Genomic DNA, 22,708 nt, shown 5'->3' on the forward strand with positions numbered 1-22,708 from the left:
TTTCGGGTGTACGGACACGGTGTCTGCTGTAGGTGTTGAGAAGGGTGAGGAGCATCGTGGCCCATGAACATGTGCGACAGGCGGGCCATGGCCGTGGTCCTTCTGCAGGCTCCACACCAGAACCTGAGCACATTGTCCAGGGTAATATGCCTCTTAGGCACAGTTTGATGCTTAGTAATTCCTCTTTTAAAATAAAATATAGGCAGGGTGCCTTCCTAGCAATCACCAGCTGCATGAAGTTTGAGTGCTGGATTTTGCACTTGGGACACGGCAACCCTGGCTGTACAGGCAGACTGAGGGATGAGATGCTGGAGAGCAGCTCTGCGGAAACCCCCAGACGGTTCTGGTTGACAGCAAGGTGAACATGAGCCGCCAGTGTCCCTGGAGCCAAGAGGGACCCGTGTCCTAGTGCATCCAGCACAGCACGGCCAGCCGGGCAGGGGGCGATTGTTCCTCTCTGCTCTTGCCTCACCTGGAGCATTCACTGTGTGCAGGGCTGGGGACGCAGGATAAAAGGAGATGAAGCTACTGGAGGGTGTCCAGAGGAGGCTACGAAGTTGGTGAAGGTCTGGAGGGGAAGCCATGGAGGAGCAGCTAAAGTCCCTGGGTTTGTTCAGCTGGAGCAGAGCAGACTGAGGGCAGAGCTCATGGGCTGCAGGTTCCTCAGCAGGAGCAGGAGGGGCAGAGTGAGCTCTGCTCTGTGACAGTGACAGAGCCCAGGGAGCGGCAGCAGATGTGCCAGGGAGGGTCAGTGGGACATGAGGAAAAGGTTCTTCCCCAGAGGTGCTGGACACTGAACAGGCTCCTCAGGGAGGTGTCACGGCCCCAACCTGACAGTGTTCAAGAAGAGACTGGACAATGTCCTCAGACACACGGGGTGACCTGTGGGGTTGTCATTGCAGGGACAGGAGTTGGACTCCATGATCCTGTGGGTCCTTCCAGCACAGGAGGTTCTGTGATTCTAGGAGTCTAAGGTGACTGCCATGTAACACCTTTCCTTCTGTTTAAATTTATCTTAAACCTCAAGTAAAATTTCATTCAGGGGTAGACACTTTGTGTCATTTAACTGTTTGGAATATTGACTTAATCGTACATTGAAGCTAAGTGTAAGTTACTAATTTTAACCATGTTGTTTGTTTCAGCAGCTTTTAGTGCTGTATGCATTTTGCTGTGTTTCTGTGTTTAAAATGCTCACTGTGCAGGTACAGTAGGATATTAACAATGTTTTGAGTTCAATATATCCTTTTATAAGAACTGTCTATATGTCCTTTTCAGTTAATAGCCACAATGTCGAATAAGGAGGTGAAGGCAGCATTAAAGAGTGCCAGAGAAGCAATACGAAATAAAGAATATAAAGAAGCCTTAAAACATTGCAAGGTAATTAATTTTTTACTTGGAAGGTAAAATGTTTTTGCGCATTTTGTTCGCTGTGCTTATACCCATACAGCTGTATGGTAATGCGGAATGTCCAGTACCTTGTTGTCGTAAGAGCTGAGATTGATTTTTCAAATTTAATTTCATTGATCATGTTAGCTGCCCACACGTAAACTTTTGTTGCTGTTACTTTTGCATTTGCATTTTATGTGGCAATAAGAATGTTAAGTCTAGAATGATAGAGATAAAAATCCTTGTCAGGAGTTCTTTAATTGCTGATCTACAGATACGGTTACTAGCAGAAGAGTTCAGATATGGAGCGTTCTCTGGTATGAAAAGCTGAAGTTATTAATCTTAGCCTTTTCCTAAAAATTTAACTTTTTAACTTCTAATGTTACCATATGGAATAGTCCACCAAACTGTAAGGATAAAGACAAGGCATTTCATTCATCAGTTTCACTTAAAATTGTGTATTTCTAGGCAGTCTTGAAGCAAGAAAAAAATAACTACAATGCCTGGGTATTTATTGGCCTGGCAGCTGCTGAGTTGGAGCAGCCTGATCAGGCCAAAGGAGCATATAAAAAGGCTATTGAACTTGAACCAAACCAGTTACTGGCATGGCAGGTACGTGAACGTCCAGATTCACTTTTTCTTTCCCTAAAAATGTCACTATGGAGTTAAATATGGGAATACAGCAGCACTGGGACTTACATCATGTTTTCCTGAGGCCCTTAGTTCTACTGAAGCTTTGGAGTGGCTGAGGTTCAAATTATTTGTGTGTCCAAAGTGAAGCTGTGGGTGGCTGCATATGTATAGCAGGGTGAACTTCAGTTTCAGTGTATTTAACTTTGTGTTTCTTGTGCAGACCAGATAGCAGTGAAACGTGCAAGGGATAACATGAATACAGTGAATTCATCCATGCTTAGGGACTCCCATGCTTGTAGCTCAAGAAACATTTGACAATGGTTCTCTCATAGGAGAAAAAATGTTTTACTCAGTATGTTCTTTTTCCAGCATTGGGGGGTTCGTTACTGAATTATGTTGTTGTTAGTTAAAAACAACAGTATACATTAAAAATAGCTGTGTGCTGGGTGGTGTGTGCATGGCAACCTGTAACAGTATTTATTTGCAATATGTGGTTGTGTTATTTGGAGACTTCTGAAGCATAAGGTTGTATGTTAAGTCTGTCTCCGGTACCATCAATTGATATTTTTCTAAGTTAGTAAGGTTCTTAGTATTTTAAATACAAATACATTTTAAAGTATAACCATTGGTGTCTGATTTCAAGGTATATTGAAGTTTCCTCAGTTTTGCAATCATATTCTGGATTTCTGTTACTGTACAAGACAGTATGATACTTGAGTATAGGTCTTTTATCATATGACTTAGTGTGATTTGTATACTGTCTATTATGAAAAAAGATTTTGTAATATATGCAAGTTTCAAATACTTGTTGGTGTTAGTTAAGAAAGTGAGAAAAGCTTTTAATTTAAAACAAGTAGCTTCGGAAGACTGTACAGAAGTATCAATATAGATACTGCTCAGAGATTTCTTCATGACGTCATGGAAGGCAATAGAATAATTTTTACAGGCAGAACTTGCAGTGTTTGCAAGGCACATAACTGTTGACATCAAATCTTACTTATTTTTAATATATATTTTTTTAAAGGGGTTAGCAAATTTATATGAGAAACCCAACCAAACAGATGCCAAAGGAGACTTAGCAGATGTTTACCGGAAGCTCTTAGAACTCTATGAAAGGTAAAGGAAATTCAATTCCATACTTTAGTCTTAAGATTTCTAGCTCCGTGAATGCCATTGCTGATACACAGGGTAGGACGTTTTTTGTTGTTAAACCTTGTCACAACAGTGGCTCAGCAGTTCTTACTCACATTTGCTGTGCCTGTATAAGGTTTCTTGATCCTGTCTCTTTTGATAGCACAAAAACTATTGGAATAATTGTACTTGAGGTTAGTAGTTTAGAGAATTCTGTGTTGTCCAATGTCCTCTGTCTAAACTCACTGCCTTTAAGCACTTAGCTCTGATAGTTCACTGTCTGCATTAATAAGGAGACTTATTTTTATCTGCTTTAAGATCACAGGTTATATGTCATCCGATTCTTCTAGGTACAGTTCTAAACAAGTCTGACTCTCAGCTGTTACTGGAACTGACTGGAGTGTTCGACTTGTTTCCTTAATCTGAAAATTGTTCAAAAAGAAAAGTACAATGGCTTGAAGTTTGTTTTGTTTTGTTTTGTTTTGTTTTGTTTTGTTTTGTTTTGTTTTGTGTTGGTTGGTTGGTTGGTTGGTGTTTTTTGTTTTTTTAATCAGAGCAGCAACAAGTAAAACTTTTAGGGCGATCTGTAGTAGTTATTCTAAATATTTGTTTGGCAACTGAACCTACTAAAATTATTTGACAGAACTTGAAAAACATCACACTATTTTATAGAAAACTTAGCTTGTTTGTGTTGAGTTTTCTTCCTTCCTCCCTTCTAGTGCTGACAAGCAAAAATGGTATGATGTGTGTAACAAGCTTGTGGACCTGTATCATCAAGAGAAGAAATATTTAGAGGTAGGTTGGCTACTTTATCTCCTAAGAAATTTCCCTAAAAGTAACTACTCTTCATCAAGAAATCCCCAATTTTTTGGGCTACAGAGTACTCAGGGTCCCTTTGTGGACAACTGCTAGGAAGAAATTATTTTAACTATGTTCCTTTTTTTTCCACTGTGTAACAGACTTGGATGCAATCCGTTAAACTGCCAAAACTTGTCAAAGGATGTTAGTATACAGGCTGAAAGATTAGAACATCATTTTTCTGTTTTATTTCCAGAAGTCAAGCATGATACCAAATGCACATTTACATATACATGCGAGTCAGGTATGCTTTGCCTGGCTTGGCCAGCTCTAGGTGTCTGATTAGCCCTTCACTGATGTGGTGATCCCTTCCTAGACTGTCCTTATATTTCATGCCAGGGATAGGGTGGAATTTGTAAACAACCTGAACTCGATTGCCTGTGGCTGATTGCCCTTGTATGGGACAGACATGGACCTGCTGGAGAAGGGCCAGAGGAGCCACAGGAATGATCCAAGGCTGGAAGAGCTTTGCTGGGGACAGGCTGAGAGAGCTGGACTGTTTGGCTGGAGAAGAGAAGCTCCGGGGAGACCTTAGTGCACCTTTCAGTGCTTAAAAAGGGCCCATGAGAAAGATGGGACAGACTTTAGAGCAGGGCCTGTTGTGACAGGACAAGGGCTGATGGTTTAAACTAAAGGAGGGAGATTCAGGCCGGACATGAGGAAGGAATTGTTGTCCTGAGGGTGGTGAGAGCCTGTGCCAGGTACTCAGAGAGGTGGTGGATGAACCATCCCTGGAGACATCCCAGGCCAGGCTTGACAGGGCTCTGAGCACCCTGAGCTGGTGCAGATGTCCCTGCTCATGGCAGGGGGGAACTGGGGGAGCTGGGAGGGCTCATGCCAACCCAAACATTTTGTGATTCTGTTATTCTGTGTGTTGCATTCCATGCACAATGGTCAGGACCTGTAAAGCTGCTTCAGAGCAACCCAAGCATCAGCCCAGCAAGCACTCCCAGAGTGTCCCTGTCAGCGTCATTGCAAAGTAGTTGTGGCTCTGGTCGCTTACCACGAGGTGGAGCTGTTAAATGCTTGAAGGGTTCGACAGAAACGTTGCTTATAGTCTCTTTAGTAATGTTAAAGGATACATGTTGTTGTAGTTATGCTGTTTACTCTTCCTTTGAAAGGGTTTCTTTCTTACAACATGGTGGATGGTCTTATGACGTCTTCTCACTGTTCCTCCAACAATGGAAAATGAAAAATTTTACATATTACTTAGCATCAGGCTCATTACTATTAATTAGCTCCAAAGCATCTTTATATACCAGTTTCTGAAATTAAATTCAATATTAATAGCATATGAAAGCAGACTTGTTCTCTGTGTAACAGGAAACTGCAAGTTAGGCTGCAGAGTCCTATTTACTCTTTTTCAGTTTTGTTGATTTTTCCACTCTGGAATTTCAACATATGCTGCTGCTGTTCTTCCAACCAGATTTCCCTTTTTTCTTCAGAGCTTATCAGAGGACTGTTTAGGTCTATTTTTACTGTTTTTACTATTTCCTCCGGGAGCCAGAGTCAGAATTCACAGTTTTGGTGTTGCCTCTTTTATTTACTGTACCTTATGAGGCAGACAGGTCCCTCTCAATGCTTTGGGCTTTGTTATTGCTTTTATCAGAAAGCAGGTAAATCTGGGTCGTTACTTTAACAGTTACTTTGTTGTCTCCCCTGATGTGGTTGAGTGGCCAGTAATTGGAAAGCTTGTATCCAGTTCTTTAAAGATTGGCAACATATTTTATTTGCTTCCTGTTGACAGGTGGCTGAAGCATGGCAGAAACTGATCCAGATGAAGCAGGAGGAAGGTACAGAAAAGGCAGAGCTTCATCAGCTTTGGAAGAAGATGATCCAGTTGCTGAAAGACAGTACACCGACCCAGGATAATAAGACCGAACAGTTGGTAATGTTTATCCCTCCTCATCTAGATACATACATATGCACAATGCAGCTGGACTTGAAATGAAGCCTTAAAACCCCTATAAATCTTGCAATTTCATGTCTCGTTAATCTGCAGTAGTACTAAACTTCTCAGGAAAAGGTGTGTGATTTTAACTTCTGACAGAAACGGTGAGGCGGCAGCTGCCTGCAGTGGGTCTTATGTGGAATAAACACCTAAATCCAAGCAGTCTTCCTGGAACTCCCTCATTAACTGCCTCCTAAATTCTGCAGGAGCCCCAGTTTGGCCTGTAGCACCGTGTAGCACTGCAGCACAGTTCTACCTCTGCATGTTATGAGAAGCATCACTCATAAGCTTTCACAGAGTCTAGAATGTAGGCATTATTCAAAACAAGAAACTTCCCCAGAGGTTCAAAGAATTAACACTGTTTTTCCTTTGTACATAGTGCTTAGCATTGTTTGGGTTCAAATTTTCCTTTCTCCTGTAGATTTTAAGCTCTCTCTTCTTGGGAGAATGTCAAAATTAATTGGAGCAAACAGAAAGATAATGAATTACACTAATCCTGTGTTCTCTACGGCTAAAGTTGGTTTTGTTTTATCTGGCTTGTCTGCTCTTGCAAGATGAACCTACTTCAGCATGAAAGGTGGAAATCACCATTCTGGTTGACAGTAGTGCTCCAGAAGGTAGAAAATAGAAATTGAAATACTTTCAGACAGCAGAAAATTGTATCTGGATCTCTACTTTTTGAGAAGGCAAATGCCTTACATTATGAGCTCTTATAGAAAAGAGGTGCTGTAGGCTATACTGCTTGCCTTTTTGGGGACATGAAGTTTCAGAAATAAATAAAATTACAAAAATATCAGGAATAGTTTTCACATGGAAATCTACAGTTCAGTTTACTGCAGTTTTGAGTAAAGCAGCTGAACCTAGAAGGATGTGGCGTTGAAGGCAACCTCCTATTTAGTGTTTTGCTTGTGACAAACTGTGGGCAACTTTTGTTTGGCATGCTTATTGGTGGTGTAGACTCTGTGGTATCTGTGTTATCCAATGTATAAGGAGTCAAGAAATAGAGGACTAGATTTCCAGACAAGAGCAGAGGGAAGGGCTGACACCTAATCCTAGAGGACAGTAACCTAGGTTTTGTGCTACCAATTCCTTCTTTGAATTTTGATTAGGTTTGAAGAAGAGTCTATGTTCTCACAAATTTCGTCTTCCTTGTGCCCGTCTTATGTTATGAAACAGTGTATTACTGCTTCATCTTGTAGCAGACAGTTAATGTGCTTTGGATTCTATTTGAGTACTACTTTGTGATAAGGAACTTTGAGACTTTCTCTGTTCACAGTACTAGTGTAAATTTAATTGGTAGGATCTAGATAATAAGATGTAAATATCCACTTAACTATGGAAGAGCTGGAAGGCAGGTCCTATAAGCGGCAGCTGAGGCCCCTAGGTTTGTCGAGTTTGGAGCAAAGGAGGCTGAGGGGCGACCTCACGGCTCTACAGCTTCCTGAGGAGGGGACATGGAGAGGGAGGTGCTGAGCTGTTTTTCCTGGGGTCCAGTGACAGGGCATTTGGGAATGGCTCGAAGTTGCAACAGAAGAGTTCAGGCTGGGCACGAGGAAGCATTTCTTTGCCGAGAGGGCGGCCAAACCCTGTAACGGGCTTCCTGGAGAGGTGGTTGATAGCCCAAGCCAGCCAGTGGTTGAGAGATATTTGGTCAGTGTCCCTAATAACGTGATTTAACTTTCAGTCAGCCTTGGGGTGGTCAGGCAGGTGCACTAGATGGGTGTTGTAGGTCCCTTCTGCCTGAAATAGGCTATGCTATGAAGATAACCTTTTCTTAGAGTCACTATTTCTTTCTCTCCTAATTATTTCTTATTTCAGCTTTTGACTGCATTTGAAAATGCGGTGAACTCTGCTGACCCTGTTCCTAGCGAAGACCACCGAAATCTTTACAAGGACTTTATTCAGTGCTTGTCAAAAGTAAGGTTATGTTAACCTATCTGCTTCAGTGAAGAGATATAATATTCCATATCTAATAATTCACATAAATAACTTATTTTTTTTCCTTTCAAGTTTCCTCATGAATCAGCTAGATTGGAAAAGGCCTGTAATGATATGATGGCTTTGTATCCTTCTGTGAGTTATCCTTTAGAAGTACTTTGCTTGCACTTTGTTCAGTCGGGTGAGTAGGATGGATTTAGATATTTTTGGGGCTTAAGTTATTTGTTCCATAGTTTTGTTACAATCTTTTTACAAGTTTTTACCCTTCACAACCCAATGCAAATGCACTATTTACTTTTATGCTATATTTGTGCCGGTACAGAAATGCAGTGTTTGGTCCTACGGTTTGCTGTTTCTTAGCTCTGTAACTGAGTAGTGACTGTAAATGGGCAAAAAACTTCTCCATGTTAAGTCCAACTCTGACAATGTGCAAAGTTGCAAAAAAAAAAAGGCCTTAAAAACTCAGAAGCAGCGTAAATGAAATTTAACTTCTTAAGCTTAGAAGAGAGAGTGGAGAATGTTAACCAGTGCTCTAAGGCTGAAGATGGGCTACACTTAAGTTATTATTTACACAGAAAATCTCTCTTGGCAAAAAGACCCAAACATTTGTGAAACTTTCTTCAAAAGAATGCATGGTGAATAGGGAATAAACAGATCTGTTTAGATATATGTTCTAAGTAGAAAAGGAGAATCAGTGAGGGGAATGAAAATACCATGGTATGTTCAATAGTGCAGGCATCTGAAAGTATACAATTGCTATTTTTGGTAGTTCATGAAAAACATTGCAATAGTGTTGGGTGCTTTCTCAGCATTTTCAAATATAACTACTGAATTTTGATCTTTCATTTTATTGTTTAAGGTGTCAGAAGTTGATTTTATTTCTTTTTGAAACAAGGAAAGAAAATCAGGGAAAAAAAACCAGTCTGATTTATGTAAAGAGAAATAACTTTCAGCTTAGGTAGAAGAATGCCTTTTCCAGTTTTGACAGTAGGCTTCATGAAATAGTGAGAGAGAATTTTTCACTTTGATTGAAAAAGGATGAAGATAAATGAGTCCTAGACCCTTATTTCCACTTGAGGATGCTTTACAGTTGAAACATGCAGAAACTAATTTTCAAAGGAAAAGGAGCATCTGGTCGGCACAGTTCTTATATACCAATGCTCTGACAACATCTCACCATCCCACAGCCGTATTGGGGTGGAAAGGATGATGCTCCAGTTTCAATGAGGCTGTTTGTTTTCATCTAAGCCATTCCAACCATGTCATAGTCCTTCAGGCCCCAAACTTGTGGGATGGTAACTCAGATGCATTATTAGTCACCTTTACCAAATGCAAGTCAAAGACAACCCTTATGTCAAAGGAGTCCCTATTTTTTTGAAGAAAATAGTAGTTCAAAGACTGTTACTGCAAGTCACAGCAGTTGCTTTAAGCAAGGACTGCCAAGTCTACAATCACGGCTAAACAGTCATAAAGAGTTAGTGGCATCAGTTAAAATTAAGCTAAGATATTAAATTATGTGGTTTCAAAGCAAGACAGTTTCAGCAGGCCTATCCCAGCAAGTTCGCAGGCACACAAGACCTACTGTGGAAGGAAATTATTTTGATTTATCAGTGGCAGATTTTGACATGTGGGCATTTAGCTGTGCTTACATGAAAGCCCATGAAGGAATTAGTTTCTATTTATAAGGAAATATACCTGTAGTAGTTTAACACAAGTGGTTAAAAATTCAGGTGTCAAACTGACAGTTTATTTTCTTTGGTGGTAACTGGGTACTTACATTACTGTGTGGTTTTCAAGTTTTGGGGGTGGAAGGTTTTGGTGGTGGAGGGTGATAAGTATGTAGTACCTTTAGAAAAAAGTTTAGTAAATAAATTTCTTACTTTGAGCTCAAAGGGTGAGCCTCATATTTATGTAGATAAGATGTGCTGTTGCATTTTTTAAAATCTAAAGCTCTGTATAATGGTTTGTTTGTTTGTTTCTCTTTTCTGAAAGCAGGTACTTTGTCAGAAGAGGCCCTGCAGTATATTTCTAAGCTTTTGGAGATGGATGCAAGTAGTGGTCCAGGCATCATTGGTTTTGGTGTAAAATGCCTCCAAGAAAAAAAATACAAGGAGGCTATTAAGAGTCTTACTGAAGGTAAATGTGTAATATGAGCTGTAAATAGCTTGAATATCAACAGGTTTATGCTGAACATTTTTGAAATCTTATACTTGCGTAGTAGTTTGCCCGTTCTAAGACCAGCTGGATTTTAAAAGACTACTCAACAATTGGGCATTGAAGTTCTTCAAAATATATCTTTAAGTAGGATTTTAGTGTGATCAAGTTCAGACTTTTTTAAAATCTGAGTGTTATTGGGGAAATACCTAGATGAAGCAGTAGTTACAGCAATACCAATTAATGAAGGAATGCAGAATTTATAAAGTAATATGTAATGCAGCTTCCTTAATCTAATCACTGCATTTATATACCTGAACAAAGGTGACTTCCCTTTAAAGTTATATCATTTTAAGGCCTCTTTAGCACTTATATTAGGTGAACACTTATATTGGATATAGAAAGGGAAGTATCAGTGGATTTTTTTTTTACAGTAGCCGGATTTACTGAAGAGTTGGCTTACTAATCTGTAATAATCTTGCTTGTATTGAAATGGCAAAGCTCTTTGAAAATTATTCAGAAGTATACCAGTGGGAGAACAGGACTCTTCTAATCGCATGGTGTTGGGTGTGGGAAATTCAAAGCAACTTACTGACAAAGCTGCGTAAATAAACATTCGGGTTCTATGCAAACATGAGTCAGTCAGGCTATGCTGTGATATCCTGCATCCTTTCTCCCAGGTTTAGAATAAGATTGTTTCTGAAATTAGATTTTGAGATATTCTACAATATTCTATGGCAGTTTATCCACAGTGGAAAAACATGTCTTGCCTAAAATCTGAAATAAAGTTTTCAGGTGCTTAAGAGGAAAAAGCCTTCTAAGGAAAGCAAGTTCTTCTAGCTCACATGATCGTTGGATGTTTTGACAAGACATACATCCTGGTTTTGGCAAAAGATACATCTCTCAAATTATTTTATTTATTCGTTTTCACTTTTACATCTAATACTCTGCTCATGAAGGGGAAAATGCAAAGAATAATGCAGTTGGTATCGCTAGAAATTTCTAAAGCTTGGAAATAATGTCTCCTCAGTAAGCCAAATGTTTGCATCTTAGGCATTAAAGCTTCAAGGCATTATTTAGTAGTTTTACATATATATATCTATATATATCTATACAGATATATACATATACATATGTATATATAGATATAATCTCAGAAGAATCAAATACATTTTTATTACCGAATCTCTACTAAAGGCAAGTTTATCAAGAAGTTTCAGTGAAACACTCTTGCCATCATTTTTTTACTGTCTTGAAGTTCTATTGGTGTTTTTCTCATTTCTAAGAAAAACTTTATAAAGCAATCTACAGGCTGCTGATGTCAATGTCTGGTCAAAGTGAAGGACATTTTTCTTTTTGAAACAAAAATGCACCTTAGGCTAGTGTTGTATATTTCCTCACTTCTTTTTCCTGTTTTTATTTTCTGTGTGTGTAATGTTATACACAAAAGTAAGCCTAACAGAAGCTTACGTGCTTCTTAGTCTTTGCCTTACTGCATGGAGGTCTTTATGTCTAAAACAGCTTAAAATAAGACTCAAATGAAAAAATAACCGCAAGTCTTATTATCTGATTGATAACATGTTTGGCATTATATGGCAATACAGCATCTGCCAGCTACAGTGTCTTTGCAGCGTTTTTTAATTGCTCTTTTTAAACTCTTACTAGGTTTACAGAAGACTAACCAGTGTCCAGCAGCATGGCATTATCTGGCAGAGGCACAGATGAAAATTCACAAACACAGGGATGCTGTCCTGTCCTGCAATCAAGGTAAATGTCTGCTAATTGTAAGAGCAGCTTCAGGGCTTCACCACTTTATGTAATCCTGCCAGTGTACCCTTAGTCTCAGGAAAGGAGGAATTACTTGGCTGATTAGAACCAGAAAGCTGTCTGATGGCTAATGTTTAAGAGGTTTGCATGTTCTGGTGTGCTTCTTCAGCTGCTGGTTGACCAACTCTGCCAAACAGCAGAGAATTGCCTGGAACCGCAAGGGCAGGTGTCACAGATTTTCAGTCTCATAAACTTCATATTTAGACTTAAAAGATAAGATTTTAGTCAGGTTAACATAAAATGCAGCTGTGTTGCTTAGTACAAGTACATTTTAAGAAACCTCAGTGTAAATCTTCATCCAGGCAAGCTGGGAATGAGGGCAGTTCCTGTGATCTAGTGATCCATACCTAATCCAAATTGAGCCATTATCTAATGGGTGTAATTGAAGGGACAGCCAAAGTGGATGTTTTTCTGAGTGGGACAAATGCAATGAAAAACTTCTCAATAAGGACTAGAAGAGGTAAAAGTGTGCAGACTTGGCTCAACAGTCATGGGAAGCTGTTAAAACCAAGAGGAAGTACTTGCCAGCAAAAGAGATTCAAAAGGTCTATAAATTTTGGTGAAGGAAATGTGAAAACAGAACAAAGTAGGTAAAAAGAAATGTGTTGCAGAAAGAATGAAAGTGACATGTTGTTTTCCCATCTGTGTTCAGTGTAGAAGAGCTCAGGGTGACTTCTACACCATGTACACCGTGACCTTTTTGAGGGGATTCATCAAACAACGTCTCTGTGATTACAGAATTAATAGAAGCTGCTATGAAACAAAACACAAAAAACTAATATCAAGGAACGATGAGATATTGACCTAGAAGTTGACTAAGGAACATAAAGATGAAATTGCTGAAGTACTGAGTGGTTTATGTAACTGCTTGTTTAAACTGTCTTGCCACCCAAATGCTTGAAGGTAGATAGTGTGAACATGACTTTTAAAAAGAGTTCTAGGAATGATCAAGGAAACCACCACCAAGGCTGGTATGTGTAGTGGTTAAATTAGTTAACACTGAAGGACAGAGTTAGGGAATTTATGTAGAGATGTTATTCTAGGGGATAGCCAGCATGGCTTTTGTAAAGTAAAGTTGGTTTTTTAGAACTTCTTGAAGGAGTTTATGAGCACATGGGTGAAGGAGTTGTGATATAGTCTACTCTGATTTCCAGGTAGTAACTGATAAGATCTCTTATAAGACTGTTAAAGAAACTGAGCAGCCTTGGTTTAAGAAGCAGAGTTGTAGCATTGAATGGTTTTGTCAGTTTTAAATAAGTTAAAAGCTAGGGCACAGTATAGTAACAATGATGATTTTCAGGCTGGAATGTGTCCCTGACACTTTCACTGGTACCTGTGTTGTTTATCCTCTTTTCTAGTCCTTTATGAATATCGAGTAATAAGGTTATAATGTTCGCTACCATTCAAAGGAGGCTGAAAAACTCTAAAATGCGATTACCGGAGGGGGTAACTAGGTGTTAAAATAATTAATGAAATTCCATAGTCGTAAGTGAAAAATCATGAAGTTGTGGGAAGAAATGTTCTCACAAAGCTGTCCTACAGTCTTGTTGAAGTAGATACCAGAAAATTATTCATTTTGTTTCTTTCCTTTTCCATGCTTTATAAGCAATTCAAATATTAGGAATTATGGGGAAGGGGACAGTTAGTGAAACAGGTCACCCACATCTATTTGTTTTAAGAAATTTAGCCACATGGTGAATTTTGTGTGCAGTTTTGATACCCGTCTGCTCCTTCTCAAAAAACAAAATAATAGTAGAAGTTAATAGACTACGAAAAAGGATGATCAAATGTATGGACAATGCAGCACATCAGAACAAGTAAATAGCCTCTAAAGTCCTTTTCCAGCCTGGAGAAGAGGTGATTTTGAAATCTGTGAATGAAGGTCAAGGGTTTTGTTTTCCTGTGCAAGGTCTGTTTGGTACCAAATGCAACTAAAAGCTGGTAGGCTCAGAACAAACAAAATAAGGTGTTTTTTTTCTCAATGTTAGTGTAAATTAAGCCATGCAGGAAATTTCCCAGAGTCCAAAGAAAGTGTGAAGTCTGAGAGAATTCTCGGGAAGGATTGCTTTATGCTTGGCCTGTTTACTGACTGCATCAAGTCAGACAAAAGTTCATCATATGTGAAAATAAATATAGCTAATTGAGTTATTCAGAAAGTTCCTGGCTTTGGAGAATGCTGAAGCTCAACAGAGATGCCCTCATTCTCTGGGGTGAGATTATATTGGAGAAGTAATCAGTGCTGCCTAAAAGTACAAAGTTACCTTTGCACAGGCACAGAGTTAAATCCCGCGTTTCAGTAATATTTTTTTTCTTTGAACACTGAAGTATAAAACAACTTTTTTATTGAAAGGTCACAGTTTCTTCAGAACATAGATTGAAAAATGTAGCATTCCAATTATAAGGCCAGCAGCTATAAAGCGATCAGTCTCTCCACACGTCTGAGAGGACCTTTCTAAAATTGATTTAACTTTTAGAAATGAATGGATAGAAATTTTACAGAACAATTCCTTCAGCATGGGGGAGAGCAGTCAAAAAAATGTTCCATTAAGTGTTGTTCTGTTAGACTGAAAAATTGTAATTAACAAGATTTAAAAAATATCGGGAAGAGCAGTGCTCTTTGTTGTTCCTTTTTCTACTTTTACTTGACGAAACTTTTGTTTCGTCAACAGCTCTTGAGGCTCTTGGAACTCCTGAGGGCCCCAGTCTTCGGTGGAAGAACCGTATCCTTCAGTTGAAAGCAGAGGCTTTGATTAAAATAGCTGATGCTGATGCTGCAGAAGAAGCCATTAAAGCACTTGAGCAGGTATTTTCATTGACTAAAATGTGTGGTTTTTCTTATTTGATTTTTTAAAAGTGCTCTCATCTTTCTGTACTAGAAGCTCAAGCTGTGTATTTGTACCCTTGTCTCCTTTTTATGTTCTGCATGGTTTAGATAATGCTTGCCAATTATTGTGTAACACACTGTCATTCTCTGTTTTTTAGGCTTTACTACAACTCTTTTTCACTAAAAATTCTAATTTTAGAAGCCGTCACTTTTGACCTGGTCTGGTCTTGCTGCGTTCTTGCTAGTTCTATGGCTGTTGTTCATCTTAATTTGAATTATTATTCTAATCCTACTCCTCCTTTCCTTCATTCACTTGTATTCTGTCTAAATGTTTTCTTATCTTTATGCAGTCTGCCTGATTTTGACACTCCCGTTTTCTTAATCTGGGGAGAGAATAACTTGGTCATGTGTGTTATTTGTTTTTCTAGATGGTGGATGCAAGCAGTGATCCAGTGGTTGTAGCTATCAGAGGTCGGGCTTATATAAACAAAGGTTTATTGGATCAAGCTTCTGAGGTTAGTGCTGTATTGTAATTCCTGTAAGCTAAGTGGAATTCTTGGTTTCATAGACAAAATATCTAGGGAAGAATTACATCCTTTTGCAGATCTCACAAGAGCTTCTGCAGTCCCACCCTGATCTCGCTGAGTCCCATGCTCTAGACGGTTTCATCCATTACTCCCAGAAGAACTATGAACAGGCAGAAAGAAGGTAGATTTATTTTTTTCTTTCCTTTAACAGGGAAATGTCGGGGAGAATAGAACATATTGTTTTGCAGATTTTGAGAGTTTGTCTGATCTGAGCTCTGTTCCTTTTATTTAGTTTCTTAAATGCTATTGAAAGAAAGGCTGAAACTGCAGAGTATCATCAGTACCTGGGACTCACATACTGGTTCATGAGTGATGAGACAAAGAAAGACAAAGGAAAAGCACTCACTCAGTTCTTGAAGGTAAAGGCTGCTTTAAGTATTCATGTAGAATTAGTGAGAGAAACCAAATACAGAAAATAACACTGACTGAAATGACAGGTTTGAATAGTCTGCTTGTTACCATTTACAGCACTTCAGACCCTGTAAACTGTGCAAAAAGGCATTGCAGGAACCTGTGCAGTTACCTGGAAGCTCCTTGCTTTTGTTTTCCTCTTCTCACCTAATTCTTGAGGCCTTTGATTTAGCCAAACGTAGTGGTGATTCTCATGATCTTCTCCCCTTGAGGACTGTAAAGTCAAAGTCTCCAGCATAGATACGTGAAAACATTTTGAAATGGGAAGGGCAAAATTCAAATTGGAAAAAAAAGTGAGGAAGGAAAAAATATGAGAATGGTGTTAGAGTTTCAATGTCTGTGCAGGGAAGTAAGTCTGCGAAACTCCACAATTAATATACTTTTCGTGACCTTTGGGATTTGGTGGTTGTGGCTTTTTCTCTGAACATATGTAAGGAATGTAAATCCAAACGGTTTAGTCTGACATCTGTATTGGGAACATGGAAATACACAAAGACATTGTAAACTCACAGTATAACTTCATGGTAGATGTTGACTACTGTTTGCACTTCAATAACAGCAGAATGCACTGGGAAGTGTAGTTGAAGTGAACAATACTTTTGGTTCTAAACCATTTTATGTGAGCTTTTGTTTTTATTGTTATCAAAGCTGTTTTCTGCTTCTTGGGGGCGGTGGGTTTATTAAGTATAAACGAGTCTGCCAAGTGTATCTAGAAAGAAACTTAAACTTCAGAAAAGACTGGAGTTAATTGTGGTGTAGTAAGCTAAGAGTGTGAGCATAATGATTGAAATAGAGTAGGATATTAAAATGATGGGATGCAATAAGGAGTTGTTTTCTCCTAGCACAAGTAACTTTTTGGTACTTCATGTACAAAATGCTTTGTTTCACAAGGTTTGTAGCAGTTTCTGCAAGTATTTAAAGGTCATGTAGTCTCTGAAATCTTAAAATATATGTGTGACTACTCAGATATATCGCAGAAGTAGCTTAAATAATTTGATAAGCAGAGACTGAACAAGTAGTTGTCGCTGGACCTGTCCATCAGTATAATCCTTCAAAATGCTGTCTTATATTGTGTTCATATTTCCTTTTAGGCTGCAAAACTGGACAGCTACTTGGGAAGTGTCTTTTGTTATTTAGGTAACTACTACAGAGATGTTTCTGGAGACAAAAGTAGAGCTCGTGGTTGCTATAAAAAGGCTTTTGAGCTGGATGGAACTGATGAAGAATCTGGAACAGCAGCTGTAGACTTAAGTGTGGAACTTGGAGACATGGTATTGTACATTCAGGATTTTGGATTACTGCTGTTTTGTTTTTCTGTCAATCGTGCTCTTTGAGGGGTCACTTCAGGTTTTCTCTATATTTGAGAATAAGATCTGAAAACAGATGTTCTGTCTTTGCTTAGCAGCTTTCATAGTTGGACCTGCTTCAGTTTCATGCTTCAGTTTCAAATTAAATCTATCTGGGGAGAAGCATAGGAGAACCAGCCATAACATTGCAGTCATCACATATGTGATTTAGATTAAGGATGTTTTTCAGCAGGAAACATGAAAAGGAAGTCAGTTTTGGTTTTATGTTTAACCTGTGCCACTTCTTTTCTCCATCCTCCATGTTGCTGCTTTCATTAAAAGCATACAAAGTCATCAGAACATTTAAATTATTTCTTATGTAGCATTGTATAGAAAGTTCTTAGCTATGACACTATAGAGCAAGAAAGCAACCCATACTTTGACAGACTCCATTGGAACATCTGGGAAGTCAGTCTAAGTATCTGACTTGCTGCAAATACTTGTGTCATTCTCTAGTTTAAAACAACAAATATAAAAAGTCTACAAAACTGCAGGAAGTTACTGTCTATTTGCAAAGACAGGTGCATAAAAAGTAATCATCTATTTCAATGTGATAGTTTCCTCTTCTAATCTGCCACTCAACCTGCCAGCTTTAAAAGTCCCTGTAACACTTCTTCATTACAGTAATTAATAGATTAGACAGTTTAATGGTTTGCTGGATTAGGAGTATTCTTCTATAACAATAACTTAGTTCTTTACACATATATATGTTTACTAACCTGCCATTTTTGGTGCTTGGTTAGGACACTGCTCTGTCCATCCTGAATGAGGTAACTCAAAAAGCAAGTCCTGGTACAGCAAAATGGGCCTGGCTTCATCGTGGACTTTACTACTTGAGAATTGATCAGCCGTCGAAAGCAGTGGCTGAGTAAGAGAACTGGTGGTCGATTTCTGTAAATCCCAATAAAATGGTCTTTTATCTTAGCAAGTATTGAAAATAAGCTAGCTGATTATCGCATGGCTTGTGCTAAACAATGGGAAATGGGTCTGAGCAAGCTGTCTCTATCTTCGATTCCAGAATTAGCACAATGCAGTCTTTTCTGCATAGCAGGCTCTGTACTAACAAGCCTGGTGACAGGCTTGTCATAGACAACCACAGTATAGCACTGAATAATGAGCCAAGATTAGGTACAATGTCTAACCTTGTATAATGTACTCTGAAGATGGAAACACTACTGGGCTATGCTTAAAAGTTCTCTATAATTATGCGTTTGTGTCCTCAGAATATGTAATGCAAGGAAATAATTTATGTTAACTTGTATCAGATTTTATTTAAATAAATTTATATCTCAATATCTTCAGTTTGCAGGCAGCTCTCAGGGCTGATCCAAAGGATTCCAACTGCTGGGAGTCTCTGGGGGAGGCTTACCTGAGCAGAGGTAGCTATACAACAGCTCTAAAATCCTTCAGAAAAGCAAGTGAACTGAACCCGGGCCTTGTGTACAGCATTTACAGAGCTGCAACAGTTGAGCAGATTCTAGGCAAATACGAAAATGCTATAGCTACATATAAGGAAATCTTGAAGAGGACAGAAGACTATGTCCCTGCCCTGAAAGGTAATATGTCTGAATTTGAAAGCGTTAACCCTTTCTCCCTCTGTGCACTGTAGGGTTTCAGTCTTGTGGAGAGGTTCTTGGTGTATCGAGGTTGTCCTGCATGTAAGGGTAGGGTTGAGTTTGGGTGTGTTGAGCACTGTGATCCCCTGCATCAAAGCGAGCATATAGTAGGCTGCAAATATCTGAAGAGCTCTTAGATGATGATGTAGGGCATTATATCTCTTTCAAGTAAGTATGAAAGGTAGTTATTCCTGTGTAGCTACCAGGCCAAATTGATAGAAGAGCGGAGTATAAATAGGGAAAACCAGCTAACGGTGCTGTAGTATCACCTGAGCAGTGAAACACTGGCTCAACAGTCAATGGAGTCAGGCTGCCTTTTCAAAGAGCTGGGCTGTACTAATCTTCTGCTGCTCCTGACCATGAGCTAACACCTTTTTTGTTAGCCCTGGTGATTCAGACCCCTCTGAGCTTCTTCAAGTGATGAAAAATACCAGTAAAGTATCCCAGCAGGTCTCACAAGCGTTAGAGGTGGCAACAGATAGAGGCCTTGAGTATATAGCGGAGAGCAGAGATAAGTTGGGGAACTGGAACTACTTTCTGGTGACAGAAATCTGATTTTCAAGACATATAATACTGGGAGCGTATAACATTTCAATAGCCAGTGAATAACTGTTTGGTTCACATTCTCCCTGCCACTTAGTCTTCAGTCTTTCTCACCCATACATGCATCTTCTCTCCTATACATCCATCTGAAATAGATGCTATTTGCTGCTTGGTACTGGTATGAATTTTTAAGCTATACAGTGTTCTTTTGTTGTATGTAAGGCCTTTTGATTTTTGGGTGAATATAACCTGATTCTTATAAGTCAGAACTGTTTGGTTACTGTTCAACATTAAGTTTTTCATCTGAAAGGGTGACAGAGTGGTTGTCCCTCTACCTTCTTCTGTACAATTTTGTTGCTTGGAGTTTGCCAGACTAAAGTGACATGGCAAAAGCTCCGTGATGGAGTTGGAGAATATTGCAGACAGGCAGTTTTACTCGTTGGACAGGAGGGCAGCAGCTAACTGCAGCAGCAGTTTGCAAAGGTGTTGTATAGAAATGTATATATGGCTATGTCTGTAGGTGGCAGTTGACAGCGTTACCTGGAATAAGATGCATAGAGAGGACATAAGCACACAGTATCAAGGTTTGCCCCCCTGCTCGCTTACCTCTATACTTAGTATTTTCTTAAATCTCCCAAGTGGTCTCTCTTAATCCCTCTCATCCTAATCTCTGATTTGTTAACTCTAGTTCCTACTTTAAGTCTCAAAACAGTCTTCACCTTCGTAGAGACCGTTTAGTGTTTCGTCTGGCAATGCTATTTTTTGTGGCCTTTCTTAAAACTCTCTGAAACTAGGTCTTTTGTATTTTTGATACTGTTCTGGCCAGTTTCTGGATTGAGTTGTTCTAAGCCTAGTCTCCTAGTAGGTGAGAAGCAACTAGACCAGTGTCACTTGAATGCATCTTTTAGATCTATTTTATTTTTGTGTTATTAAATTATCTGTTTATTCTGCCTCTGCTCCAGTATATCTTTTGATGAATAACTTTGGAGAATAGAATCAGTTTTGGTTTTAGATTACAGAGCTTCTTGACATCTGAGAGTCTCATGATCTTGGGACTTCTATGTGGTCAAGACACATACTTAGCGGGGGCAAGATAAAGGTGCTTGCAAAACATGACTGCTCTAATTAGTGGTTTGGTACGATAGCGTGAGGAATGTAGCTTCAGAACTGTGAAAATAACTCTGAGAATGAATGGTTGTCATAGCCAAGGACCTGCTGCCAGACAGAATCACTGCTGGTGCCAGCAAAAATATAAACCAAGCAGTTATCTTGTTAGTTCCAAAATGCTAGAAGTTGTGGCATTAGATGCAGTTCCTGTTTAACAGTTGGATTTATTTCCACCTGAAGTATATTCTTACATAAATAGGACTAAATAATGTTGGTTTTAAGTCTTCTTCAAAGAAGACTCCCCCATTTGCCTGCCTTGAAATTCTTTCTTCTTTTTCTGTTTTGGCAATGATTTTTGACCATTGTGAACTGAAAGTTGGTGTATTTGTCAAAGACTTACCAACAGATTTCTCATCAGGGTTTTAGTTAATATTTGAGAACAAACTCAAGGCTTAAATGTTTTGGGTTTTATAATTAATTAGGTTTATTTTAATACTAAAATTATTGTACACGTCACACTTGACAGGCTTGGTTAAAAGAAGAGCAGAAGAGTCACTGTGGGTCTTTTTATTTTCGCGTAACATGTCCAGGGTATAAATCTTTATATCAAGTAGAACACTGAGTAGGCTTCCACCCTCCCACCCCTCCTCCTTTATCAAGCAGATCATAAAACCATCTCCCTTCACAGAGGATATTTTCTTTTCAGGACTTGGTGAGTGCTATCTCATGCTGTCAAGATCAGCCCTTAATGACTATCTTGATAGGAAGGCAGTGGATTACATAGAACTGGCTCTTGAATTTTTTACAAGGTTAGTACTAAATATTTATTTAATTTACACTGGGATTGTGGGTTGATAGGCAGAAGAATAAGAGTTAAGTGTTTGAGGATTTCAGTTAAACTGAACCAAATGGACCAGGCTTCTGATCTAGAAGAATGTACCTATTAAAAGTGGTTTGAATAATACATTCTGGATTTAGGCTGTTTGAATGAATTGTAAACGGAGAGTTTTGTTTTTTCTTTTTAAAGAGTAACTTGATAATAACACAAGTGTGAAATGACACACAGTTCTCTCCAGCAGTCCTCTTGTATATATGAAACCGGAAGGAGGGGATTTCTACCAAAAATGGTGGATAAGAGGAAAATGTTCCTTCCCTCCCTCAATCTTTGTGTTTTCCGTTTCATACAAAATGCTTTAGTGTCCTAAATTAAACCTAGGGATAGCTGCTCTTACAGGAGAAGGTCCATCAGGTTTCTGCAGAGGAGTCGTGTCTGGTAATATAACATGACAGTGCTCTGAAATGCAAGAGTGGGTGTAGTCAGCTGACACGTTAATAAGGAATGGCTAATTTTCAGAACTGACTCTTGGTCCCAACAAAGTTGGGGCACATTGGCATTTCATAGTTTCTCTTTGTTTTGGCTATTGTTGAGCTTTTAAACCTATAGCTTTAATAGGAAGAAAACTGAATCAACAAAAATCAAAGCAGCTCATTGGTAAATTAAATTTGAGTTTGTGCCACTCTTCAAAGTGGTGAATTTTCTTTCCAAAAAGGATATTGAATTGTCTGAATGGGTATTGTGTGGGTTTTCTATATTATGGATTACAGGGCAGCAAAACACCGTCCTGATGTATCTTGCCTCTGGAAACTGCTGGGAGATACGTGTACTAGCGTGCATGTTATTTCACCAACCAAAGTGAAAGTTCAAGTTCAAGGATGTCTTGTGGGTAAAGATGCAGACAAACAGATGCTGGAGAAAAGTGAGCTGCTCATACTGGGAGGAAGGTAACAATTTTTATTACCAATAGCTTCTATGCAGCCTGAGACTCTCAAATATTCTAGACCATTTCTAGAAAATGAAAGACATGCTGATCTGTCAACACCTGCATATTGAGCAAAGATTAATGAGTTGATAAATGGATTGTCATGCTTCTTCCAAATCACACTGCTCATTTCAGGGTACGTTTCCTTGACTGCCAGAGTGGCTGTCAACACTTCATGTCACAGCTGCTCTTCTCCTTGTTTCTGTCTCCAGAGCATGGCTGCATCCTGCCTGTCACTCAACAAATTGTGCCTCTTTAAATACAATTCTCCCAGGACTACTGAAGTCCAGGATAATACTTTGAGCTTTATGTCTATGCTTCTTTCTTATAAAATTATCAAAAATTCTTGCTCTGAGTATGAGGTCTAGAATACACTGGAAGAAGTAATTCTTTGTTTGTGGGCCTGGAAGCTCATGATTTAGAAAATATTTGTAGTATTTCTATAGCCTGTTCTGTGACTCCCTCTGAGCTTTGTGCGTTTGGTCCTGTAAGGCAGGGAATGCAGCTGCTTAATAAATCTCAGTGACGATATATGAAGTCAGATATTTCCTAGGGGAAGTCCAATTAACTATAAAA

The 22,708-nt window shown here is 39.0% G+C and overlaps 1 protein-coding gene across 1 annotated transcript in view; it reads left to right on the plus strand.

Moving 5' to 3' along the window:
- Positions 1 to 22,708, plus strand: part of SKIC3 (SKI3 subunit of superkiller complex) — a 49,427-nt gene that overhangs the window by 644 nt on the left and 26,075 nt on the right. Inside the window, exons 3-20 of the mRNA XM_080362626.1 lie at positions 1,276 to 1,377; positions 1,855 to 1,998; positions 3,044 to 3,135; positions 3,870 to 3,945; positions 5,756 to 5,896; positions 7,778 to 7,876; positions 7,970 to 8,078; positions 9,893 to 10,033; positions 11,717 to 11,818; positions 14,548 to 14,681; positions 15,131 to 15,217; positions 15,307 to 15,410; positions 15,522 to 15,648; positions 16,792 to 16,971; positions 17,790 to 17,914; positions 18,349 to 18,602; positions 21,019 to 21,121; positions 21,918 to 22,094. Coding sequence (XP_080218752.1) covers positions 1,288 to 1,377; positions 1,855 to 1,998; positions 3,044 to 3,135; positions 3,870 to 3,945; positions 5,756 to 5,896; positions 7,778 to 7,876; positions 7,970 to 8,078; positions 9,893 to 10,033; positions 11,717 to 11,818; positions 14,548 to 14,681; positions 15,131 to 15,217; positions 15,307 to 15,410; positions 15,522 to 15,648; positions 16,792 to 16,971; positions 17,790 to 17,914; positions 18,349 to 18,602; positions 21,019 to 21,121; positions 21,918 to 22,094 — 2,285 coding nt within the window. The 5' untranslated portion in view covers positions 1,276 to 1,287. The remainder of the gene's footprint in view (positions 1 to 1,275; positions 1,378 to 1,854; positions 1,999 to 3,043; positions 3,136 to 3,869; positions 3,946 to 5,755; positions 5,897 to 7,777; positions 7,877 to 7,969; positions 8,079 to 9,892; positions 10,034 to 11,716; positions 11,819 to 14,547; positions 14,682 to 15,130; positions 15,218 to 15,306; positions 15,411 to 15,521; positions 15,649 to 16,791; positions 16,972 to 17,789; positions 17,915 to 18,348; positions 18,603 to 21,018; positions 21,122 to 21,917; positions 22,095 to 22,708) is intronic.

This window comes from Nesoenas mayeri, assembly GCF_963082525.1.
Source record: "Nesoenas mayeri genome assembly, chromosome: Z".
NCBI classification, from domain to species: Eukaryota; Metazoa; Chordata; class Aves; order Columbiformes; family Columbidae; genus Nesoenas; species Nesoenas mayeri.